The 25,718-nt window shown below is 42.6% G+C and overlaps 1 protein-coding gene across 1 annotated transcript; it reads left to right on the top strand.

The window, feature by feature from the left end:
* Sh (Potassium voltage-gated channel protein Shaker) lies at positions 1-25,253 on the top strand. The gene is made up of 10 exons (XM_086972752.1): positions 1-175; positions 346-685; positions 7,280-7,545; positions 8,581-8,705; positions 9,166-9,311; positions 10,342-10,682; positions 15,451-15,672; positions 16,441-16,592; positions 17,742-18,131; positions 18,414-25,253. The coding sequence occupies exons 1-10, from the start codon at positions 1-3 to the stop codon at positions 18,573-18,575; spliced, it is 2,319 nt and encodes a 772-aa protein (XP_086828878.1). The 3' UTR covers positions 18,576-25,253.
* The last annotated feature ends 465 nt before the right edge of the window (positions 25,254-25,718 follow it).

Raw genomic sequence — 25,718 nt, 5'->3', positions numbered from 1 at the left:
ATGACCGCCCTCGACCGCTCCGGCTTCCAGCGACACCCCCAGAAGCCCAGCAGCACGAATACAAACAACAGCAACAGCAGCAACCTCAACCGCTGCTGTACCAAGCTGTTCAAGTCTATCGACAAACTGGTCGGAAACTCGAACGTTCGTGTATCTGGTGTGGGTGCGCTACAAGGTAGTGCCGCGTGGATGAGCTGAGCGGCCCGCGATCGTCTGGGCGCTCCCCGCGTCGTGTGCAGAGCAACAAACAGCAGCAGCAACAGTAGGACCCGCAGCAGCGGCAGCTGCGTGTCACAATAGTGCAGCAAACGGACGTGCACTGCTCGCGCTAGCTGAGGTCTCCCTAAAGCCTCAAGATAAGCTGGAACGTCGGCAACAACGCGGGCGGGCGGCGGCGAGTGTCGTCCGCCGCCGCTCCATCCGCCAGCCACGGTACATTCGCCGATAAATGGGGACTCACACCCGTACTTAAGCCCAACAGCCAAACAGCGACCCAACCAGCCACAGCAGCAGCAGCAGCAGCAGCTGGTGGTGTAATCGCCGCTGGTGGTGCTGTAGCTGGTGCCGCTTCCCATCAACCCGGCATTCAACAGGCCCAGCAATCCGGCGGCAAAGCCGGAAAGTTACAAGGGCCAACCGTCGTGTTCGTACCCGGCGAAGGCATCAAAACCGTCGAAAGAAATAGGTACGTTATTCTATGTGACTGTGTAATCACCATTTGGTCAGTTTCAACAAGCCTTCATGATTTCCTCCCCCTCCCTCCACATAACCTTTCCCTCTCACACAATTGGTTACCCACCAACTAAGCCCCCACTACTTCGTTACTGTCTTACCTAAAAATACTTCCTTCTGCACAACTAGTAAACCGACCCCAAATATTTTTTAACCACTCAGTTACCAATTTAGCTTAGCCACACATGTTGCCCGCACAGTGACTCACTCACCCATCCCGGGAGCCAGTCAACCTTTTAAGTTCGCCCCACGTTTAGTGCTTGACGCTCCTTGCTGTCGATTCGTGGTTTTCCATTTCCCGCAACCTCAACTTTCCCTTGGTGGCCCTCCTAGCTTTTTTGACCTAACGAGCACAAGATCGCTTTCGATCCCACGTGCTGCAACTATTGCAGCGTTGTGTTGAAGCAAAAGTACATACTACGAAGAAGCGTCTCGTTCGTCGACTGGCATCCAGAAGACGCGCAGTGAGGAGGTTCTGGGAATTGAGAATTCGAAGGTGGAACAGATCGAAAAGGTAAAAGCAGTCTTACACAGCACCGGCTGGGCGCTTCTAAGGTACGGTCGCTAGCGATCGCATGGAGAGAGCTCAAGGCTCCCAAGCTGGAAAGCAGGTAGAAGGCTTTTTCATGGTAGAAGCATCAGAAGCAAAATGCGAATCGGCCGAGGAGAAGCAGTGGCTGGATAACGCTGGCGGTCGGTTTGTCTTTCCCAGAAGAAGTACTCAATAAGATTTGTTTCCCTTCACCTTTATCTTTCCCGGCATTCACAGACGCGGTAAAAATGAACATACTGACGTACAAGAAGAGATTGTCAGATTGGGGATTAGCATCTAGAAAGCAATGAGGTAAAGATTCAATTTCTGAGTATTTCTTCAGCCAACAGGAATTAACCCCGTCCCCTCTTGTCCACCGAGCGCCTGACCGTCCTATTTTCGTTTTGTCCTCTAAAACATCCCTGAGTATTCGAGAAACCATCTTCACGTCCACTGTACTTTTCGAACTGCCCAGCCAATAGCGGCTCCTTCTTATCGATATATGTAGCTTGGTAAATGTCTCCTAACAAGAATTTCCTACAGTGTTTCGTCTATGATTCGACCAGAAGTAAACGCTCAATTTTTACCAGTATACGTGAGGGTCATGGACATACTATATTTTACGTACTTGCTTTATCTGAGTCTCTGGGAATGTTCTCAATGAATGCGAAGCACGTCGGCGTTACGATTATTGCTAGACTTTTCGTGTAAAGAGTCAGAGAGCATGGTACGCTAGGGCTTAATGAACACACCAATAAAAAGGCCACATAGCCTTTAACACGGACTCGAGACGGGTAGAAGTGTCTACTTGATACAAGGAATAGTAAAGCGATCAAAGAGAGCTCAAGAACAAGACGGACAAGCAACAGTAGCAGTATATATCCGGTTGCTAACTTGTCGTGATTGATCGCTAGCCACCGCGTATAGTTGAATACGAAACGAGATGACCATGAATTATGCGGAAGACCATGTCCTTATCCGTCCGTCCACCAGGGTGATCGACGTTTGCGACGACTTCGCCTGTTCACACTTTGCCCTGGTGCCCTAAAACTATCCGGAAATATGCCTGCGTGCGTAGGCAAACACGTAAGGAAATTAGCACCCACTGAAGCAGATAGCACAGTATTAAGTACAAACAAATAGCCTGAACTGAGGGTTTACGATTAGCCTCTTAAACGGTTTTTGGCGAACGATGAAACATAATCAACGGCAGTAGCGCCGTGCAGCATTTAAATCTGGTTGGCGATGTCTCATAATGGAACTGCGGTCAACTTGCAGTTTTTAGAACTCGTAAAACTCCTCTTTATTTTCACACAAACAGCGCTTAGTATAAGACCTTTCGCACTCGCTTTGTGCCCGTTTTATATTAAGTCTTCCCTTTTGTCACACCTGAAAAAAAAAGTCTAATACGAGTTATTTTTTTAAATGAGGCAAAAAAGAAAGTCGTTTACGTAGCGTAAAATGCCATAACTTCTGATCTCGATTTATTAGAAAATGGATATTTTTAACTAAGTTCACGCTCATCTGTGTGCCGATTGAAATAAAAAATTCCAGCTATACCGCCACTCTTTTCTTTTAAATTCTGTAAAAGTCCTAAACAGGTATCTTTGTTTCGAGGCCTGCGAAGGGTTTTCGATTGAAAATTCGGAGATATGCATATTAGCAACCAATAAATATGGCAAATGTATGAACATGTAAAAAAAACAGGATAGAAGCAATAACAGTTTTAATGTAACGTCATCTTTATACTGAAACGGCAGTTAAGGCCTGCAGTTGCTTGGTATATTGTAGGTTATGCTGTCACAACAAGAACTAGCAGCTACTCAACGACGTAATATAATAAAAAAGAGACATGACCGCGCAAAACTGCCCGTACAATATATTGTTGCTGACCCACAATTGCTATCATTATCAATAACTCAGTTGCGAATTGCAGCTTCAGGACACGATGTTAAGTTAGGCTGTTGGGTCAAGCGGGTCACTGGTGAAAAGCTATCCCACTCCAAACATATTACCGCTGACTAAAATGCTAATTTATAGTGTTGTTGTTGTTGTTCCTGCTGTTGGTATTTAACATCTGCTGTGTCTTTTCCCCTTGCGCAAGTCACAGCATCGGCTGCCTATTGTATACCGATAGAGTCCCGGACCTGTGGCTGCTGCTGACTTTATGGTGCTATGTGTCTATGATGAGCAATATAAAAGACCTTTAAAAATTAGCTCAAAGAGCCATCGACCACGCCAGCCACAACTACAGTACGCGTTGTGTGTTTGTGCATGTTATGAGGCTAGCCTAAGCGGCTTGCTTAGCGCCTGTCTACTTTGTCTGACTGGATACTCTCATACGATTGCCATTGCGCGATGACAACGAGACAGAACCGGCGTCAAAGAGCGTACCCGCGCACAGTAGCTGCTGCTGGGAAAGAGGCGGGCTGGCCCTTAGCAGGCCGGGGTAAATGGCTGGTCACTTGTTCAGGCAACGGCGGTCGACAACAGGAAAAAAGCAACAGTAAAGCGCAGGGCCCCCGATGAAATCGCAACAGAAGCAGTTGGTACCACTACGAGCATCGTTATCGTCTATGACCACGCTGCTAACGCTGAAGGCCACCGAATGCGCGGGCCCTTCTCCAAAAAGGCTATGAAACAACGTGTTTTGCCCCTCTCCGGCGCATGCTGCGCTGCTGCCTGGTCGCACGCCAGCACCACTACGAGCGTCATCGTAGCGAGAATAACAAAAGTATCGCCGCCACCATCTTCTTTTTCTGTGTGGTGTTTTTGTTGTCGTACGGGCAGAAGAAAGGAATAATAGACATAACGAGGAAAATGCCAACGACGATTGCAACAAGAGGAAAGGAACGTTGCCAGCATGAAGGAAGGACAATAACAAGCAATAGGACGCACAAAATCACAATCCTAACATAGCCTTCTTATTTGCCTGGTCGGGATTCACAAATGTTTCCACTTGAACCAGCTCGAGGGGCGGGCGGCACCTGCGTGCGATTGGATGAATTTGATATTGAATACATGTGCAAACATTTCGGCATATGCAACATGTGAACAATGTGGCAATCACGTCAACAAAAACAACAAGAACCTTTACTCGAAAGACTTGTGTGGTGCTGGGTAGTAGACGGAAGCTCATGTTTGGGGTGACACCGACTTTCACTGCGATCATTCCTTAGGTTCTTCAAATTGATTTTCCTCGTGCTTTCATAGAACTGCGTTTGGATACTTTTTATCTATTCTCGTTCGCCTTTATCATCACGTAATGTGTCTACTTTTAAAGCTATCATTGACGGTGAAACGCTTTTAGAGAACTAAGCACAGCGTCTGCTTCTAGTCCGAAGTGCTGCCGAAAGCAACTCGTCGTATAGAAGTGGCCGATATTTTCCTGAGTGTTCATATGCAAGGATACGAAAGTGTGAGGAACCGTCCATGTACGTCACGTTACTGCGAAGCTGTTCACCTCGTCGTAGGAGAGTGATGGTGACGGTGACGGTGACGCTGCTGCGTATGGCTTTGTCATAAAGAATTGTGTGCGTTAATCATTTATACCATAAAAGAAATTGACGGAACTGCAGGTCTGTGTTGCGACATAGTGATAGAGACGGGCCACGAGAAGTTATTGACGCCTGTCATAGTTGGGCTGAAAAGGTAGAATTAGTTTTATTTCTAGTATATGCGGGGAAAGTATATGCGGGGAAACAAAGCGGGGAAAGCATTTGTTCGATCGTTACAATGCCGGTGATTCTATAGACTGAACAGGAACGCTGCTTCTTTTACTCAGCGAACATTTTGCTATTGTCTAATTAAATTCATGTTAATTAAATTCAAATTGTTAAATTCAGAACCTGAAAACTCTTCCAAGCCAGTCAGAGATCATAAACAGGCAAAGCCAGAAATCTGCTATATCAATTCCGCAACGATTCGGACATTGATGTAACTATATGTCCATTTGCCAATAACAAACTTATAAGCGCGTTAAGGTCCGCGTACGTAGCGCTCCGCGTGGCAGCATCGAGAGTTGCGCTTATTGAAGTACTCTGTTGCTGCTGCTATGAGGCGGCCGTCGACGTCTGGATGTTCCGCGTTAGCACGGCTTACGGGGGCGGTGGTGGCTCCTCGGAACAGCGTGTCCCGGAGCGTACCAATGTCACGCATCACCTACAAACCAGCTGGTCCGATCACAACAAGAAGTACGTGTGGTCCTGTTTGCTCACATTTTCACGTCTCTGTTCTATAGTGTCCTTATTTTACAAGCGTTTTCTTTCAACAACCCTTACCATTTACCAACCTCTGTGTACCTAAGGAATGTTTACTGGTCCTGAATGATTTACCGATCTTAAATGAGTGTGCTCGCTCGGCATGAACGCTGATATATGTTCGTGTGCATACATCACAGTGCTGCACTATACCCAGTCTGTTATATAAACCGTCACCATAATAGGCTTTTTGAGTTTCTAGCAAAGAACCTAAGCTATGCCCGATAGGAGTAACGGCTAAAAACGATGACTGCAGAGGGCGCGGAATACAAAGAGGGTGAGTGGGAGGTCCTTGATAAAGGGTAGTAAGGTAGGGAACGATTAGAAAAAAAGAAGAGGTCGTGATTTCGAGGGCTCCGTGAATCAGTCGATCTACTGTCTCCTGTTCCATCGTTGTCTCGTTCAGCTCCGCGGGGCGTTCAATTCAAAACAATTCTGAGCAAAGAAATCACATGGCCCTCAACGACGACGCCTCTGCTGCTAGTATCTTTGCTTAGAATAGCTTTTAGGATGTTGTTCGGTTCGACCATGTATTCAGCGTCATGGAAGCTGTTTTTTACATTGTCGACTATCGCTAGTCAGCGTAGAACGGCCACGGACCACATGGCAATTCACTAGGACGCGCGATTCGCGCCATGCGAGGTGTGATGGCCTGATAGCGCCAACCGACGAAATGAGTGTGCAGTTGAGGTTCTGCGCTAATGGAAATAGTTAACGCTGATGGGAGCAGCGTGAACAAGTAACACCTTGTTGCCATCTTTGATTGTATCAAGAATGATGCCAAAGACATTCGTAGACATTCACAGTGATATTTTTAGCTTGTTTATTGAAAAACGTTTTTGGTTAACGACAGATACTCTCAAATTCGTCTCGATTTATGAGACATGTCATCGACTTAATGGAATAAGGAGAAAGGCGCGTCGTTCTCGACGTGATTATGATGATCTATTAATTGAAAATGATGCTACTTGGAGATATTTAGCTTTTCTAATATCTAAGGCGGAGGCAGGCTTAGGGATTAGAAAAAAAAGTCTTTCGTAGTTTACATTAGAAAACAAGCAAGCTTATTGTTACAGTTTAGGCAACTAAAAACGTCAGACCTCGCCTCTGGTAGCTACCAAAAAGTGTTTCTGCTTCAGTCCAAACTTTTTTTTAGCCAAAAGTGGCCTGAAAATGGCACTTGTGACAACTGGCCATAATGGCTTTCAATTCGGCAAGTAATGAGGATGTCGAATGTGTATATAACTGAATTACGTTAGGCCTGATTTTCCCGTTCAGATACCACCAAAAAATTGCGTATGGGCAAGGCGTGATTAATATATTGCCCTTCATTATTAACATAGCAAACCGTTGTTTAGAACGAGGAAAAAGTTTTTTGTTGAGTTCTTCGAATCTACAATATTTTATGATATTATATTGCAATATTTATATGGTTATAATTGAATATAAATAAACTTTCTTTCGGAAACTAGAGTTATGTAATGCTAATATAAAAATCAACTTTAGGACATCGCTTCCTATATATATATATATATATATATATATATATATATATATATATGTTTTCCAGCTTGTCATTATGTATTATAATCACTGCACCTTGGTTCTGTAAAAGCATGATTAATAGACCTTCTTAAAACAACTATACTTAGCCTGCGATTATTTGAATATGTACGACTAGCGTGAATTGCAAGAAAAGATCTTATATAATGAAGAATGGATTTGGTTCGTCTTTCTGCTGAATTTGTTATTATAGGTCGCCGCCCAAAATAGTCGGCTCGACAGAAGGGTGTGACCAGGGCACCGATATCCAAGCGGGCGAAGCGAATCAGGGCTTCTATCAGCAAGCTCCCGGAAACGGAGGAGGCGGGGGCACTGTAGGTACCGGAGGAATCTCAGAAGGCAATTTCGAGCCCATCCCTCACGACCACTCACTTTGCGAGAGGGTCACTATTAACGTATCCGGCCTTCGCTTCGAAACCCAGCTCAGGACTCTAAAACAATTCCCGGACACTCTTTTAGGTAAGTTCTGTGACAGCACACGCCTAATAAGAACCAGCTATTACATGTATTGTACAGTGTATGCTATAAAAATTGGGGTATCTTAGTACCGCCCATTGTGTACCATCTAGTTCTTGTGGGTTTAAGTTAGAAGGGGCATGTGATCGTTTTCGTCTATCTATGACGTGCTATATGCTATATACTAAGGAATACGTCCTTCAGCGCTACAGAAGACTATGCCATCCCAGGTTTAAAACCAACGTCCCCTTGAACGTACTCTTCTTTTTTGACGAGCTTCGTTATCATCTCATTTCCCGATTCCTGCCCTCAGCAGGCATGCAGGCTATTCATCCGCTAGGTAAACCATGGGCCCCATCGGTAATGAACGCCCTTTGGTACACAGGCTCTTCTTGTCAGTAGTTACGTATTCGGGCCCTGGTTAGCCCATACGACCTTTTTAATGCTGTCTTCACGACGCACACTGCTAATTGGGGTGGCGGTATGCCAAACAACAGCACGTATAGGAGCAGTTTACCTCTCAGCAGAGTAGACGACGATCGGGCTTTAAAGCACCTTAAACATTCCATTGAAATGGACGTTGATGGGGATGGAAAATTGTGTAGGGTATATAAGACATAGGTCACGCGATAGTGGCAGCTTTCATACCGTAAAAAGCAGAAAGCGCCTGCCAATGACCGATTTTAGGAATTGATGTTCTTCCATTTTGACCTGGTTTAGCAATGGAAATTTCGACCATCATGGCTTATCTCAATGTGAGGTGAGGCCTCGGTAGAGGTTATCTTTTAAACAATAGCAGTATTCAGCAGATCTTTGACACTCTACAAAGGCCTCGAATATTTGCTAGTTGAAGGACTCATAGATAATAGGATGGCCCTTCCATAATCGCGACGACTACAGGAGTATTCGTATAATTGACTTATCTGGATCACTTGAATCAGCGTTTTTTCTTTTATTCCGAGCGAGTTCACCGCGAACTTAAATGACCAAATGAATGAGTTCACTCCCCGTTCTCATATTCTGAACGAATCTTTTCAGGCGATGCGCGGCGGCGGATTCGCTACTACGATCCGCTACGCAATGAATACTTCTTCGACCGAAATAGGCCATCGTTTGATGCTATCCTGTACTACTACCAAAGCGGCGGTCGGCTCAGAAGGCCGGTACGTATTTTTCTAATTAGTCAACATTGTTTTTTTAAAATTCTTCAAATGGGAAATGGTATTTTGCCTCGGCGTTTATTATTCTGACTAGTAACTTGCAACATTCCGTAAATCAGGAGAGATTATAAACTTCTCCTGACTTACATTATGATCCCCTAGTGCCACTGAATATTATTCAAAGGCAAGTAGCTCGAGTCGTACCCACTGTTTGAGCAAGGATGTTTTAGTCATTGTGAATTAATCAAGAGTTTCAAAGGCGGAATTGTTCGTACCTGTGCCGTTTCTTGGCTCCCTCACCCATCTGCTTCTGGTGCTCCATTGTGATACGGTAAATTAGTATTTTAACGTCCTATGCAGTACGAATATTTCGTTTTCATTGTTCCTTCCTTCAAACTTACGTTTTTGCATTTCTCAGAGAATCCGTTGGACTGAAAGATAGGCAAATGGATATTTGTTTTAGGTGAGTGTGCCGCTGGACGTGTTCGCCGAAGAGATCAAGTTCTACGAGCTCGGGGAGGGAGCGTTCAACAAGTTCCGCGAGGACGAGGGATTCATCAAGGAAGAGGAGCGGCCCCTGCCCGCCAACGAGTTCCAGAGAAAAATGTGGTAAGTTACCGACTCAGATCACAGTGACTATCCACTTGCTGACCCGTGTAGACGGTATTCTGATAGGAGAAGCTGAAGCAGCTGCAACAATTGCAGGCTTCTTTCCTTTCATTACGCATAGTTTAGAAATACGTAGCTGCCACATTCCATGGTTGCTGGGGAAATTCTGCGCGAGCAACGGAGTATCTTTATGAGAATGAATGTGTTGACATGGGCCTTCATCGTTTCTGCCTCTCGGTTTCCTTAAAGTAATGGCCAGCTCCAAAAAATACCGATTTTCTGTTTTATGCCGGTAGCCCCTACCGAATATAGTCTAGCAGAGCATAAACACTGCACTTAAGTGACTCACATAGCCTACAGCTGCTAGATATTCTAACCGTCTTTCCTGGAGTTGTGCTACAGCCAACCACGTCCCGTGTTGATGTTCATGTCTGCTGTCAAATGTTTGCGTCCCTTAAGGTCGGATAACCTGTGCAGATTTATAAAGGCGTGTCTGGCCAAGGCACTTGCGAAATAGGTAGCTAGGAGGGATGACGGAAAAAAGGTGTATAACTCGCCAGTGATAAAAGTCGTCCTAGCAAATATCTTTCCTGCACGTTAAAACATGCATACGAGTGCCCTTGGTCCAGCAGTTTTCTCGTTTACGCAAGCCTATTTCTCTGTGATGGCTTATAGATTCCAATAGATGCGTATTGTAGCTTGAAATGAAGTACATACTTCCGATAATGCCAAGAAAGTCTACACCTATTATTAAATCGTATTTAATAATGTCGTTAACAACCTCTCAGAATAAATTATGCCGTTCAGCGAGAGCAGTCCTAGTTATAGTGGTAACAAACAGCCTTAGCACTGTAGTAACAGTCCGCGATGTGCTAAAATATTATACACATAAGAGCTACTAGCATACTGATAGGACCAAATGAATACATCATAAGGCGATGGCAGTGACGTCGGCCGTTTTCTACCCTGTTTCAATCCTGCGTGTCAGACAATTCTTTCTGTTATTACTGTTTCGTATGTACCCTCCCAGGTTATTATTTGAATATCCAGAGAGCTCACAAGCCGCACGTGTGGTGGCCATCATCTCTGTGGTCGTGATCCTGCTTTCGATCGTCATTTTCTGCCTCGAGACGCTGCCAGAGTTCAAACACTACAGGATGTTCGCCGTCGCCGGAAACAAGACTCGCGTGGTCGAGGACGAAGTACCCAAACTCACCGAGCCATTTTTTCTTATTGAGACATGTTGTATCGTCTGGTTCACATTTGAATTGGCTGTCAGATTCTCCGCCTGCCCGTGCAAGTTCGCGTTCTTCAAAGACGTCATGAACAGCATCGATTTAATTGCCATCATTCCCTACTTTATCACACTAGGTAAGCCGTGGCTTCGATGTATTGCACTTCGGGACAGTATACGAGAGCACTTAGAGCGTACTATGTAATTTCAACATTTTATGAATATTTTCACAGCGTCTTTGAGGGCCCTTCTACAGTACGTCATTCATGCGCTAATACATAGCTTGATTTATCTGTATTTATAATAGCTCATATACTATCTATTTTTCTTAAGGGTATATAATAATATGCGACCTAGTTTTTAAGCTTATATCACAAAGACATTAACCAATGCTAGCGCAACGTTTGCTCCTTAGCTCTCAAAAACGACCATCCTTTTCCACCGAACTGTTAGAAAAATTTTAAATACAATATATAACTAACGTAGACAAAACAGATTAGTAGAGTCATCTGATGATTCACGCGAAGCTAAACATGTTGAGGATTTCATTGGCAACGTCTGAATATCTTATCGTAGGCCAAACGCCGCAATAGCGCCAGTGTTATATTGTATTTATGTTACCTTTTTACGTAGACATTAGCAAAAAGATGCCTTTTTTGTAGTTGCGTTTTGCAATTCTGCCTATGGACGTGAAGTTTCAGAACATACCGCCGTGCTCCTACCAGATCCAGGACACCTGATAAGCACAGTTGTTTTTATAATAGAGTCTATGCTATCTTATTGTTATCGTTATTACTATATGTTGAAAGGGCCGATAATGGCGGTATGCTGCACTTGTGGCTTCAGTGTGCTTCGCATTACATTAGGTCTAGTTTTGATATACATTTCAAGCAGTTTTTATAGGCCATCGATTGTTTGCATTGAACTTCACTTGTTTGCATCGATAATTACGTCTACCCGAAAGCTCTCCAGCTCTGGCGATTGTATTTGGCGCGTACACAAACACAGCAAACGAATGCAACGAGTATAAAAAAAAAATATTTTCTCAAAACTTACATATTATATATTGATCGAAATTTTGAAACTGACAACGCCATTACGTCGGAAATGTTTCGCGTCGGAGACCTTGTATTCAATGTTCGTTCTTATTGCAAGTCTTCATCTTCACACGAATGATAACGAGCTGTTAAGGTCTTCAAGCGGCCATATCTACGCAATTTGCGTTATCGTGATCTGTCCAATTTGTGCGATTTGGATTCCAACTGTCGTCGTCGTCTTTTTATTCATCCATTCCTTTCACTGAATAAGAGTGCAGTCATCATTTTAAAGCAACATTTTTACCCAACTCAAACCTTATTCGTAGCACACGTAACGGATTTGAGTTAATAAAAACCCTTAACACAAATACGTTTGGACCTGTAAATAGGGCAAACCGCGCGGTCCTTTCAGTTATAGTCGACATAAAATACTATTCTAAACGAGTCGTGTCGAGCTCACGTCGATCGATATTACTCGGTTAGTGACTTGGGGATGATCGTGTGCTATATCAATGCGTTGTCCGAGTTTGGCATCAACAGCGGACTTAGTAACGCCGCTGCCTCAAAACGGGCACTTATGTGATCTTGGACTAGCATCGTTGCAGCTCGTTCCAGCGCTTTCCTGTCAGTTTGCCTTTGTCAATGCAAGAAAGCGTATCAAACAGAGACAAGCTTGATAGACGAACAGTAGAGAACAGCCTGACTTATCCATTACTGGCAGGCAAGTAGCAAAGAGCGAACCAACGAATGCCAGTGTAATCTCTAAGGAGGCACTCTGCTAAGATCTGTATTTGCAGACTATAAGGCACCGCTACCGGCCCCGTTTGCGATGCGCGAGGCAACAGTGATACCCAGTAAGACTGGATGAACTGATGTCAGTTTACCAAGGTCCACCTATAGATGGCTGTTGCCAGGTTGCCACTACAGCTCACAGGTGTCAGTAGTAGTAGACAAGCTCAGGTCGCAGGCTAAATAGGTTGAGCACGGAAAACGTTGAATACTGCGGTATTGATAATAGGCCTTCTAGTTTCACCACGTTCAGTTGGCCATCCAGCTGCCATTCGCTTCGCCCTTGCTATCTTTTCTCGCTTTTTTTTTCTTTGCTTTTATTTCATCGCCGATTTTTTCTGTTCTTTTACTTTCCGAAAGACGTACGCATACAGTAATTATGACAGGGAAATATCAGATAGGCAAAAGATTGAATGAGTCTGTGGGCGTGCACCATCGTCTTCGTGAGAAATATGCATTTAAATATATTGCTAAACGTACTGCATTGGCTAAGAGCGACGAAAATATAGGTAACAATCAATCGATCGAATCAGTGGCGATAGAGAATCTACATTACTCTACATAATAAGCTCTATATTTTTATTTTTCGTGCTTAGAGGATTATATTTGGAAGTTGAACGAAGATAGTGTGGTTCCCTTGAAGTAAGTTTAGTGCGATAGAAGCTTAACAATACATTGTATCCACCCTATACACGTTAGCACTTCTATATATGATAATATATGATTACAAAGGTGAAACAATATTAAAGAATATTCTTAGTGTTGTCAACAACTGCAAGGCTACGGGGATACCTACCCTAAAGGATTTAAGAGATTATTCTGTAGTTATTTGTGATGTTTCTTTAATGTAAACAAAATGTACTAAGTCGATAATTCTTGTAACATTATTATCTCAAGTTAGCCGTATATAATCCCCAACATTGTATGTCTGTAAACAACAAATAATTATTTTAAATAAATTTTCTGTGAAAAGCCTAGGTGCACATCTAAATAAACATTTTTTATTCTCAAAATTTTTTTATATATACAAAATGCCTAACCGTTATAACTAAACTGAAAGGGATGGTAATCGTGTAGGCGAGGTCAGCGCTTTGCTTTTGGCTCCTGGCCTAAACCTGAGCTATCCATTGTTTAACTGCATTAAGATAAGACGCGTTGGCAAAACCGCTGCATGATCTTTTCCGTGTTTTTTTTTATGTTCTGGTTATGGTCGTGGCGGTACGTTTCGTGGAACTACCTCGAACTAACACCTATTCTTGGTTGTTCTGCTAACACGTACCCCAATGAGCTCAGTTCTAAACTAGTTTCTTTACCACCTGAAATCTCTACTCGATCGTTAAATTAAGGTTTCGAAGCTCATTACATCAACACGTAGTTTTTTCGATCTAGTATCTCTCTGCTCCATACTGCTTCTGAGTATTTATGCTCAATCAAAGGTTAATATCGTGTAGTAGCTGCGCTGCACACCTCATTCAGCTTTTTCGGTGAAGCTATACAGCCTCAGTGTCGCTGCTCCGTACTGAACGTGCATCATCAGACCTATTAATCCAGTAAAATGTATGCCGTTTCATCTCCGTTTAATTGGCACACTAGTTTTTTGAAAAAGAAGTCCTTCCCGTATCTTCGTATTCTACTCTATCATATCATGTTTTCGATATCTCCAGGTGAAAACTCCCGAACCGCTCATCGTGGCGGTAATGTTTCTAGCAAATTTCTCAATGATATATTGTTACTTTCCTTAGCTTGAAAGCAGAATTCCGTCCTTTTCAATGATCGCTTCGTTCCTCTTTTTTCAACATCAAGTTCGGCGCTGGACGATTCGCAAACGTCGGAACTCGATGTTCTAATTGAGAACAGCGTAATTGTGCTTCTTCAACAATCTTTTTTTCGCGCTTTACTTTGAACTGCCTCAATCAACTCCTATAGAAATTCTTTTGTTGTCAATTGTTAATTTTCTTGTAGTTTGATTTTTTTTAATTGAAAAAAAAAAACCTAGATAGATACTTTCTTCCTCTGACAGCCATCTTCATCGCTGTTTTTTTATTCTTTCACCTAACTTACATACGGTAATTGCACCAGCTAAAGGGGTAATTAGCTTTGGAAGCCAATTCCTACAAGTTCTCGCTTTCGATCACCGATTATAAGCTCCTCTATTAGATACAAGGAAAATGCTAATGGTATTTGTTCTAGCATGTATGCTTTCGGATGTTCTGGCGTCGGAACTAAACGGTTGGTTTTTAGCTGCATCTTAGATGTGTTAATTGTGAGCTCCATTAGAGAAACCAACGTCCGACGGAGTACCCCCAGTGCTTGGACATACGGCTAGGCAGTAGGAAACATTAAGACAGGTAACAATAAGTTCTTGCCTAATGTTATTAAGATACTGTGTAAAGAACGCATATTGACTCTTGTGCGACCGCTTACTGGCTGGAGCCTTTTCTACGTTTCGCTGCGGCCTTCGGTAAGCCGCTGCTAGTGCCCCTAGGTACGATGCTAGTCTTAGATCCTCTTTTGATTGTTGGTCAGACCTCTGACTGGTTCATTTTATTCTATGAACACGACGCCAGTTAACAATTTAATAACAGTGCAGTCACTTCGAGTAGCCATTAAGTAACATTAAACCAGCCAAATTCACTAGAGAGAGAAAGCAAATTTGATATACAATATAAGCGTTAATGGTTATAAATGTAGTACGATGGAACGATCTACATTCATGAAACGCTGTAGAACAAGCTATGTAAACGACTAAATTTTTTATCCGGAGTTAACATGTGTTCAAAAGCAGAGTGCGTGCAGATTGAGGGGTAATGGAATTTGGATGATCGCACTATGCACGACTTTGTGTAGGCGTTGGTACCGCACGTGCTACGTATTTAGATGCAATAGACCCAAATTATTTGACAATGACGTTATCCGGGAACATACATCATACAAACATTTCGTTTTTTAAATCGCCATGCAGACATACTGTGTTGATTTATTACCTTTAATTCCAACTTACAGAAATAGCTGGATTGGGTTTTAGCCTGGTTGTCCTAGCAACTAAGCCAATGTCTGACGTAATGTTCTTCAATTTTAGGTACGGTGATCGCTCGTGAACGGGAAGGTCCCTCACTGCTGCCACCTGGTGACAAGTCGTCAAACCAAGCCATGTCGTTGGCCATCCTTCGGGTTATCCGTCTTGTTCGAGTGTTTCGCATATTCAAACTTTCGCGCCACTCCAAAGGTCTGCAGATCCTGGGCCGGACCCTGAAGGCTTCCATGAGAGAGTTAGGACTACTCATATTTTTCCTATTTATAGGTGAGTACAAGATGTTTTGTTTTCAGTCGAAGATACACAGATTTTGCTTACAAAGAACGCTTTAAGCTTGCTAAGCGTTGCTTTAGTTGCTGAACAATTTCTTTTAAAGAACATTAACTCAAGGACAGCCGAGATCTTTTTGTTTCACGTAAATGGAATAATGTAATTGTAAACTAGGATGATTTGGAGACAGTTCATAACGAACTAGATGTTTCTGCATATTTTTCGGTTTTTGTTTTCTAAATATGGGTAGAGGGCTTTTCTTGTCACGGGTTTTGACCTTATATACGATTGTGCCTGTCTTAAGACTTTCCCATGGATTGGGGTGTCTATGAGCCTCTAAAGTCGTTGCAAATGTCCGCTTCCTATATCGAAGTAACTGTAAGTAGGTTCAGTTTAAGCTTTTCTTAGACCTATTGCTTAAAAACAACAGTGCTAGTTTTTCATTTTATCTTACTCATAGCATGATAAAGTTTGATATCGGCGTTCATATTTGGCCCCACGTTACACATTTTAGCTCTAACTTCAACCAACTCCGTTCTATCATATCAGTACTGTATGACGCACATATATCTTTATTAAGGTAGTTCACAAAATACCTTAACTATTTTTTATCGCAAAAATTAAATTGGAACATTTAAAACAAATTAGGGAATATATATGCATTTTATGTTTAGACTGTTTTGCTACTGTGTGTGAGCCTGAAAAGTATAGGTTCCAGTCACGTTCATATAGGTCGTGATGGGTATCTTGGTCAATCGTTTACAGGTGTAATACTGTTTTCGTCGGCTGTTTACTACGCCGAAGCCGATTCAGAGAGGTCGTACTTTAAGAGCATTCCGGACGCGTTCTGGTGGGCAGTGGTCACAATGACCACAGTGGGATATGGAGATATGAGACCCGTTGGTGTCTGGGGCAAGGTTCGTATGTTTTTCCTTTATAAACAAAAAAGGTAGTAAGTTAGCAAGTTAGCTATTTAGAGCATAATTTCCATAGCTAACCTTCTGGCCGATAGAAAATACTACAGTTAGTCTTCCCAACGACGAGGTTTGAATAATAAGGAAGATTACGACCAAAAACAGACAAGATCCCTTTGACGTTATCTTTCACAATGACCTGGGAAATCTCGAATGTCTTCAACTGACTGTGTAAGTTGATCTTCTGCAATTCATCACAACAACTGTAATCTTATGTAATGATAATAATGAGATAGTATTACAAGTACTTTTTGCGTTGTAAGTTTTGTACGTATGTTGTGTGTCACGGCTATGTCGTGACTTCTACAACCGCATGGACGCATAGATATTTCGTTTAGTGTATATTTAGGCAAGGTATTTAATGGCTCTTACAAATATAATATAGCACTCGCAAACAAATTTAGCTTAAATTTTAAATAAACGATTATTTTAGAAGATAACCAAGTTGCATGAGTCGGAAGAGGGTTAGATAAAGCTATATACGTAGTCAGCAAGTTCGATTTGCAGCGAGGGTTCGCTAGTAGTAATATGGCTAGTAGTAGTGTGGCCCTTTTTCTTCTAGCTTATTCTTATTCTAGCTTATATTAATGTTATAATTCTAGCTCAATAAATAATACAAAGAAGAGGTCCAATAAGTGAGGTTTTTCTTTTTAAGCACCCAATATACCTCAAGCGAGTTGTTTCTTTATAGGGCGACAAAACTCATTGAGGCGTGTCCTTGTCTCTTCGAAACGTATCCCTGCAAAGCTATGATTAAAATACAATTCTTCCAGTGCCGAAAGTGGGGCACTATTGGCTTTCTCGATAAGAGTTCTAATTCTACCAGTAAATAGGGTTATTTGTCATGCTCTGCATCTTAAGCCTATAAAAAAGCGTCAATATATGTGTGTGTGTGTACGATGTGCCGGATTGATCAGAAGCTGACGATACGTTGTCAATGACGGTTTCTGATTTTCCTATCCCAAAGCTATACATCATCTGCAGTTACTAACTGTCTAGAACCCTGAACTTTTTCTGTTCTGTTCATTTTGTTCGCCATACTCATTAATTCCCGCTGCTACGACACGCTCATTATTTGCACCGGCGGAACAGGTGGTGGGTTCACTGTGCGCAATCGCGGGAGTGCTCACAATTGCTCTGCCCGTTCCTGTGATCGTGTCCAACTTCAATTATTTCTACCACCGAGAGACAGACCAAGAGGAGATGCACGGCGCGCACAATTTCTCACACGTCACCTCGTGTCCATATCTGCCCGGGCCGACCGGGTCCGCCGATAAAACGACGGGGGCCACGGACGGGGTGGGCTCCCCCAGTGGAGGTGGTACGGGCGAATCGCCCTCACATCGAGGCTCGCTGCAGCTCCAGCAGCAACACGCGCGGCTGTTCCACCAGGCGAGTGCCACTGCCGCCACGCTCGGCTCCCTCAACAATCCCGACAGTATTGGCCCTACTGCCACCTCGCCTACGAATCGACATCGACTTGTGAGTCTCTTTTCGCGCTAATTTCACATCCGAGTATATACCCCACAAACAAACGTCCCTTCCAGACTATTATCAAACACAAATCAAGCGAAAACACAATGCAGCATTAATTTCGTACTTATGAAATATTTTACTTGGCGTCACTAAACGTGTTAAAGACAAAAAAACAAACAAACATCCTATGCGGTAATTACAACGCCAAAGGTTTTTTGCAGTGTTTAATGTCGACTAGCGTGTCGTTCCCGGTACTAACTGTTCGCTTGCTCTTTGACTTTGTTTTAGGCAAGCATTACTTGTAGGTCGATCGAGGCGGACTGTTGGTCGTGTTCGAGTGCGGGCGATGGTGAGTCGGAGTGTGCGCCCGATCTCAATTCGCTTACCGCGCCACTCACGTTGTCGACGGTGGCGCCCTCGCCCGAAAAACGCATCGAAACAGATGTATGATATTGGCTGCTATACCTGCAACAGCGTTTTGCTATTGCTCGTTATTGCCACCATCTACCTTTGGCGCCCGTCCTTCTATCGTGATAGGATGTTAACAATGATGGCAACAAAGAAATTTCATCTGAGACAGACTTCTAGAACTGACAGTGTAATATGCACTCGAGGTACAAAGAGAAAATACTGCTCGTTAACGGAAGGGAGCACTTCAAATGCAATACAATTAAGACCAATCAGGAACACAAATAGGGTGGAGCAAATGGAAACAAGGACAAATATGCAGCAGCTATATGTCACAATGGGGAGGGGGGGGGGTACAGTAAAAACAGCACCAAGAAGCAATGAAAAGGAGGAGCCTTACCGAACGCGCGTGCGGCGGCTTCGCTGCTCCCTGATCTCCACTCGTTATCGACAGGTTGCTAGTTTAAAGTGATGGCCTGTAAAGTTTCTAGCACAGCAACCGATTTGCTGGCCGTCTGCGGTGCGATCAGTAGATCGTGGCCTGATTGACCTTCAGAATGACGAAATAATGACAAAAAACGCATAAGAGATGAGAGATAACAGAAGATAACAGGATATTAATAAAAACTAGAGCGCAGTATCAAGTTATAAATACACCTTTAAGCGCTACTTAGCCTCTCATGGATCGCAAGTAGTTAGACGACTATTCCATCGATAAGCTGCTGCGTGGCCTACAGACTCCGATTAACAGGTCTGATCAACCCTATCTACATTTATACGCCATATCTGGCATATTTATTGCCGGCTAGTCATCCATTCTCCGATATAAAAATGAAACCTGCGGGAAAAACAACACGGACGGCTATGGGAGACGGAAAGGCGCTTAAAAAATGACGCCCTTAAGCGAGAGCCTTGCTATTTCGCTAGAGTGCTACCGCACCTCGGGTCCTATGCGAACGTACACGGTATCCTCTTTTCTCACACTTTGCACGATTCTCATTGTTTTCACCAAAAAAATCAAAAACAAGGTCATTTGACGCTATTCTAAATATATTAACATAGCTCACAGGTTAAGGGCTCCTACCTGTCTATGGCGGTATGAAAATATACACGATGAGAACTGCAGTAACGTGGACTGTCGCAAATGACCCGGTCGATATCCGTAGTGCGCATTGAATGTCGCCATAGCCCACTTTTTCATGTTAAGATGTGCTCAGATCTGATTGACTCACTACCCGAATGAGTGAGGGTTCAATGAATGAATGAATGAATGAATGAGTGACAGTAGTTATAATAACAGAAAAACAAGCGCGTGACTGATTAAATGCTTTCTCGTTGAAAAATGCTAATAGAGCATTGTGATGACTGCTGAGGATACTTAGCGGTCGCCGAGATGATCTTCATTCGATGATGAAGAAGACGAATCTGTGAGGTTCGCGCATGCTGTATACTTCTAGCCCTACCTTTCCCTTTCCTTCCCGCTCTATAATATTCTCGTTGAATCCCAGTTGTTGCCGATATCGGCGAATCTACTAGATCAATGATTAAAATGATAAAAATAAGAATTATGAAACTAACTGACCACATTAATATCCGCTGTACAGTTCTCCATCATCAGCATGCAGCTGCTTGAGGGGTAATCAATACGACAACTATAATATTGTAACAGGAATCCGTTCATGAGATGATGATGAGAATAATCAAATGGTGACCGCTATTATTTGTACCATACAATTATCACTATCACTATAAGAAATTGTCGGCACACCTTTGGGGATAGCTTAATGCAAGCCCCCCCCTGAGGTAATAACAACTACAACTTCTACTACCGCTGACACGGCACAGAAGCTCCTATAGTCCGTTAATGATCGTGCTGGTAATAAGAACGACGATCAAGTCACCCCTACTACAGTCACAACAACAAATAGACAAAATGTGTATTCTGTAAAAATAACAGATATAGGTTCGAGCGATGGTAGCGTGACAGACAACGGAGAAATGAATACGGAGAAAGAGAAAAGGTTTCATCAAATAGAACACACTATTTGAAATTTATATAAACAACGAAATAGTTACCTTAGAGAACAAAGAACAACCAGTAATTTTTGTTTGACATTATAAATATAACATGTACTACTCATGCCCAGGGCCAATCCGCAACGCAAATGGATAATTACTTCCTTCGTCATGTTTGTGCTGGCGTGCTGATCTGGTAAACAAAGCGTGCGATTGTAAGGAAAAAAATCATAGTATTCTCTATGAACAACAGTAGTATACGGAACTAAGCAAAAAAAAACAGCATGGCTCGCTTCGTTTCGAAATAAATAGTTATATGTTAATTAAATCAGATTTGCTATTAACGATCTGGCGCATTCATTGGCGTCGAACGGTTGTTTTCTGAATACTGCTGATGTTAGCTTTTTTGTAGTGTCCAATATACATAACACGTGAGTGAGTTTAAGTCGCAATTAAATTGCAAGTAAGACAAAATGTTTTAAGGTCCACGCCTGGTACTTCAACCATAATGCTTCAGACGGGTGATAGCTAGCACAAAACAAAAACGGTCTACGTCCGGATTCGAACCTAGACCATCACGCGTCCCTAAATTCCACTTGCACAACTGCTGTAAAGAAAATCGATACTGCCGGCTGTCAGATCACCTGAACACCCCACGGAAATTCGCGTCTATAAATTATTCAACCCGTCATCGTTTCATGCAATCTGACTAGTTAAGCTTACTTGATTTTATACTTAACATCGAACAGTAACTTTTCATTGAGTGGTGCTAACAAACTGCTTGACTTCCAGAAGGGTTTGTGTTGACGTTGTATCTTGCAGTATGACATACTTGCTTAGTTCTTTGCGTTGACTGAATTATGCAGAAGGCATACGCATGATGCACACTATCAAGGTGACTGTTAGAATAATATTATATATCATTATATCTTAACTCGTTGTCGGCATTATAGGTGTGGGCCACTAAATACTAGAATCGTTCGTGGTCGTTATAGCAGCTCACCTATTTCTGAACCGTGTTCTCTCAGTATCTCCTAAAGGCGTGTCGGGTCGGAGCTTAATCGCATCCGAGCGTGATCTTAAAAGGTAAATGCTGCGTTGGTATGAAAGTTAGGGTTTATTGCAGCGCGTCATTGACTAAACACCAGAGGCTCAGCGAGTTACTGAGGTTACTCTGCAGTGTCGGCGACATACATGGTACGGGATCGGGCGTTACCTAACGATATTGGTGGCGATAAAGAATAATTGTCGGACAATCAAAGTAGATTTATAGGTAAGGAAGGTTCGTGGAATGGGAGCCTGACGAAAAATGGCAAGAAATAAAGGGCCACTCCGACACATAGCTATAGTAATATTAATAACAAGGATTATAGTACTATATGGATATATATATATATATATATATATGTTAGATGATGCTGGTGGTATCAAACTTGCCGGTCGTTGGCTCAAATTATATATATGTGTGCATAGCGTCGACGATATAGGGCGGCACGAGCGTTGAACGACAACGACGACGACGACGGTGAGGAGGAAAAGCGAAGATGATGACGAGTTAAATGGGTGGTGATATCAATAGTGATGAAGTGCCCGGTACCGTGCCTCCGACCCGACACTCGCATAATGATTGCACTTCATTCTAATCTTATTCGATGGGAAAGCAAACTAACGGATGACAAGAGACGAAACGGCTCCTAAAACAATACATGTCGTGTTAAATCTATATATCGAGTTCACTATTGCATCAAGTAATGACATCATGATGAAGGTAGATGACAGAGCGATAGTAATAACAAATCATAAAGACAATTTTAGAAACAGCGGCGTTACTGGAACTACAAGGCCAATTAGTGTCTGTAAATCATTTGCTGCTGTTGTATAATGTTGATAAATCAATTGACTGCTGTCTCGCCGATGACATGATTAATATGTGCTGCTAATTCAAACGGGTTACCCTGTATAAGAGTAATGATGAAACACTTGCAATGGAAGAACTATAATATATCTAATAGAAGAAAATGATATTATCCGAATTGCCAGCCAACTGGCTATGGGCTTCACCGCTGGCGCGGTCAGAAAAACGGAACTGCCGAAATTACAACGGCAGTATCTGAAGGTAGCCGTGTGACGTTGAAATGGAGAAGACGGAAGGTTGAAATACTATGAAGCTGCGAGGTCGACAGGTCATGGAAAATCTGAAGGAGTGATTCTAAGTTGCCTTCGTAGAGTTCAGTATGCACAGCGCTTGGAGGAGACAAGGGCTAACCGACTGATAGGCAGGCACGCAAACTAAAAGAACTGAAGAACTTCTCGACACTTTCAGTATGAGCGCGATAAGCACCACTGGGTAATCGGCCTGCAACCAACCGCCAAAGCCTATCCTAATTAAACTCAATTCAAATCGGGTATTTTTTTCCGGTAAAAACCTATGTAGATTAGACTGATGAGCACTCGCCAGATAGTATCTGTCATTTAGTCGCTGGGTGCAACTTCACGATCTAAGTTGTGGATAGTAGCACAATTTTTTACTTGAAGTTGGCATCGTGTTGAGTGACTTCGTTTATAATTGTATACGGTACTTAAGATTCACAACCCAAACGTCCTCTGGAGCCCCTTTACTTCAACAACAGGACATACATTCCTCTGTAGCATATTAATTGCCCGCTTATTTTGTTCGACTCATTCGGATTTACTGATATGTGCCTTTCTCATAGGCTGGTTCGCTGTCTCTATGGGCACCGTTTTGATTCACCTATTACAACCTGATATTTCCATTAAAGCACCCGTATCGGCTGACCTCGTGCCGTCTATGGCCGTAGAGCAACGGTGGTGGGATGAGCTAGCAGAGGTTTGTATAGCCCGGGTTACATCATTGTGTATTTTGTGTATATTGCGTAGCCTTCTATCGTTTGTGAAGCTTTCTAAATTAGGCTACCTGTACGGCAGCGTCCTACTTTCAGACGAAGAAACATTCACTGATATACATTGGATACGTTTGAATATCTCAAACAGAACACACAATTAGATTCACCCCCTTTAACTGAGATAGCATGCGATCTAAATGAAAAGGGGAGCAGTAACACATGGCTATCTATCTGTGAGCGTGGCTAATGTAGAATAGATACAGTATTGTTGTATGCTGGGAGACGAGAAATCGTGAATGGTTAAACGCTGTAGCTGCCGTACTGGGAGTCTGTTGACCCGACATCTGCTGGGCATCGTCAAGGAGGTCGCCTGGTGGATGACTGATTATTGCTATATGGTGATACATTGATGACGATTATACTATGAATGATCATTGTGATGATGTCTATAAAAGTATTCAGATAATAATAAACTGATATGAGTAACCTGAAAGGTTAATGAAAACTGGATCGAAGCAAAATAGATCTTGATGAAACATACAGGATGGGAATTCAGAACTAAAAAAGAAAACAAATTCTGAAAAGTACATTGTCCTAGAAAGGACAGGAGGACGAAACTATAAGGAAAACACAACATCTGTGTATTAATTCTGCTAAAAGTCCAATTATAACAGTCACTGCGGTATATGTAATGATGACGGTGACTGCGCGGCAAGGAGATGGAGGGGTTCATGGTAATAGTAATGATGATCAAATGATTATAAAAACGGACGTACGAAGAATTTGAAAATGGAACAATAAGGGCATGTTACAAATTGGACAAAGAGGGTAAACCTCGGTAAGTATCAACAAGTTACAGAAGAAAAATGACCGATACGTTGATGAGCATCGTGGAGAAGGGAATCGATCTACAATGAAGAATAAGATACACTGGTTAAAAGAAATAATAATCATATATATATATACGTGAATATTACCGATTCTCACAGGCGTGTTTCTTCACCTGCATTTGACACCGGAATAATGTAATACTACTTACGGTCAATCAATATTATTTGAAGAACACAAAGGTAGGTGAAGGTCGCTGTCACATCGCGTATAATGCCGACATTCGTGTCGTATTTGCAGGCCAAGGAATAAGCGCGAATTGTACGAGACCTAAACAGCTTGGCCCAATGCCAAAAACGCGCGCTAGTGCCTGCAGAGCTGTTGCCGCGCACCCCATGATATCGCGAGACGCATCTATCCCAATTAGTGTTATTTCGCGCGTCCGTAAAAACGTTCGAAGCAAAACGTCATTCTAGTAAAGTTGGTTACCGTTATAAGTCATACATGAAATTGTTAGTAGTTATATTACACTACTGAGTCGTTATTTAGTCGAATTAATTAATTGTTGCCCCTGAGAACACAGCGTTTCAACGCAGCCTTGATACTGCTGTCAAAGATAGGGGCAAGAAGTGGAGGCACTAACGCTAATTGTCGCGATGATAACTTGTAAAGGACAATAATAAGAAGCGCAGAAGTCGTAAGGAAAAGTTCTACAGACCACAGTCTGAATGCTCGTGGAGTTGGCCAATTAGGGCAACGCTAATTTTTATTATGGATTTATTGCTATAACATTTATTATGATCAATTGCTCTGATTAGTCGAGAGATGAATGATTGACGAGGTCGGGGTTAACAGGCAAACAAATGCGCAGGACGACAGTGTAGAAACGAAAAAAAAAAAAAAAGAGGACATTGCAGCTGCCATGCCGAAGTAGTTGTTCGAGGGGTTGACGCTTATTGAAGGCATTTGTTATTAGCGTTTTTAATAAACAAAATAATAATAATACAGCACATTAATTGACGTTTTCATTGATTGTTGATCATGGTTTGGTCGAACTTCCATTTTTTTCCAACGGACTTCATCAACGAGTTACTAATATTACTTATTCAGAACTACTCGTGGAAGCATTTATCGGCATCTCCCGAGCTCATTTATAAAAGCTCAACGACCTAAAGTAAAACGGTCCAGTCTCGCATTTGAGTTTTTATATCAGAGCACTGTCGTAGTTTTTTTCTCCATGTACAGGAAGTAGTATATTTGTAGCTGGATTTATTTTTACAATTAATCACATAAGTAGTTAATCCTTGAAGATGTTTGGTTTTCAAGCAAGCTTTACGTAAGTATGAAGTCATTCTTTTGAAGCGACACTGCATACAATAGCGCTCATTCAGTCTTTCTATTGATCCGCTAGCACTAATAACGCTCTTCAAGGTTGTTGTCGACAACCAGTCAGTAATAACGACGCCAACAGGCCAAA

This window comes from Varroa jacobsoni, unplaced genomic scaffold (genome assembly GCF_002532875.2).
Source record: "Varroa jacobsoni isolate VJ856 unplaced genomic scaffold, vjacob_1.0 contig00291, whole genome shotgun sequence".
In the NCBI taxonomy this organism is placed as follows: Eukaryota; Metazoa; Arthropoda; class Arachnida; order Mesostigmata; family Varroidae; genus Varroa; species Varroa jacobsoni.
Note: the sequence above shows the minus strand (reverse complement) of the source record. Positions and strands in the feature narration are given on the sequence as shown.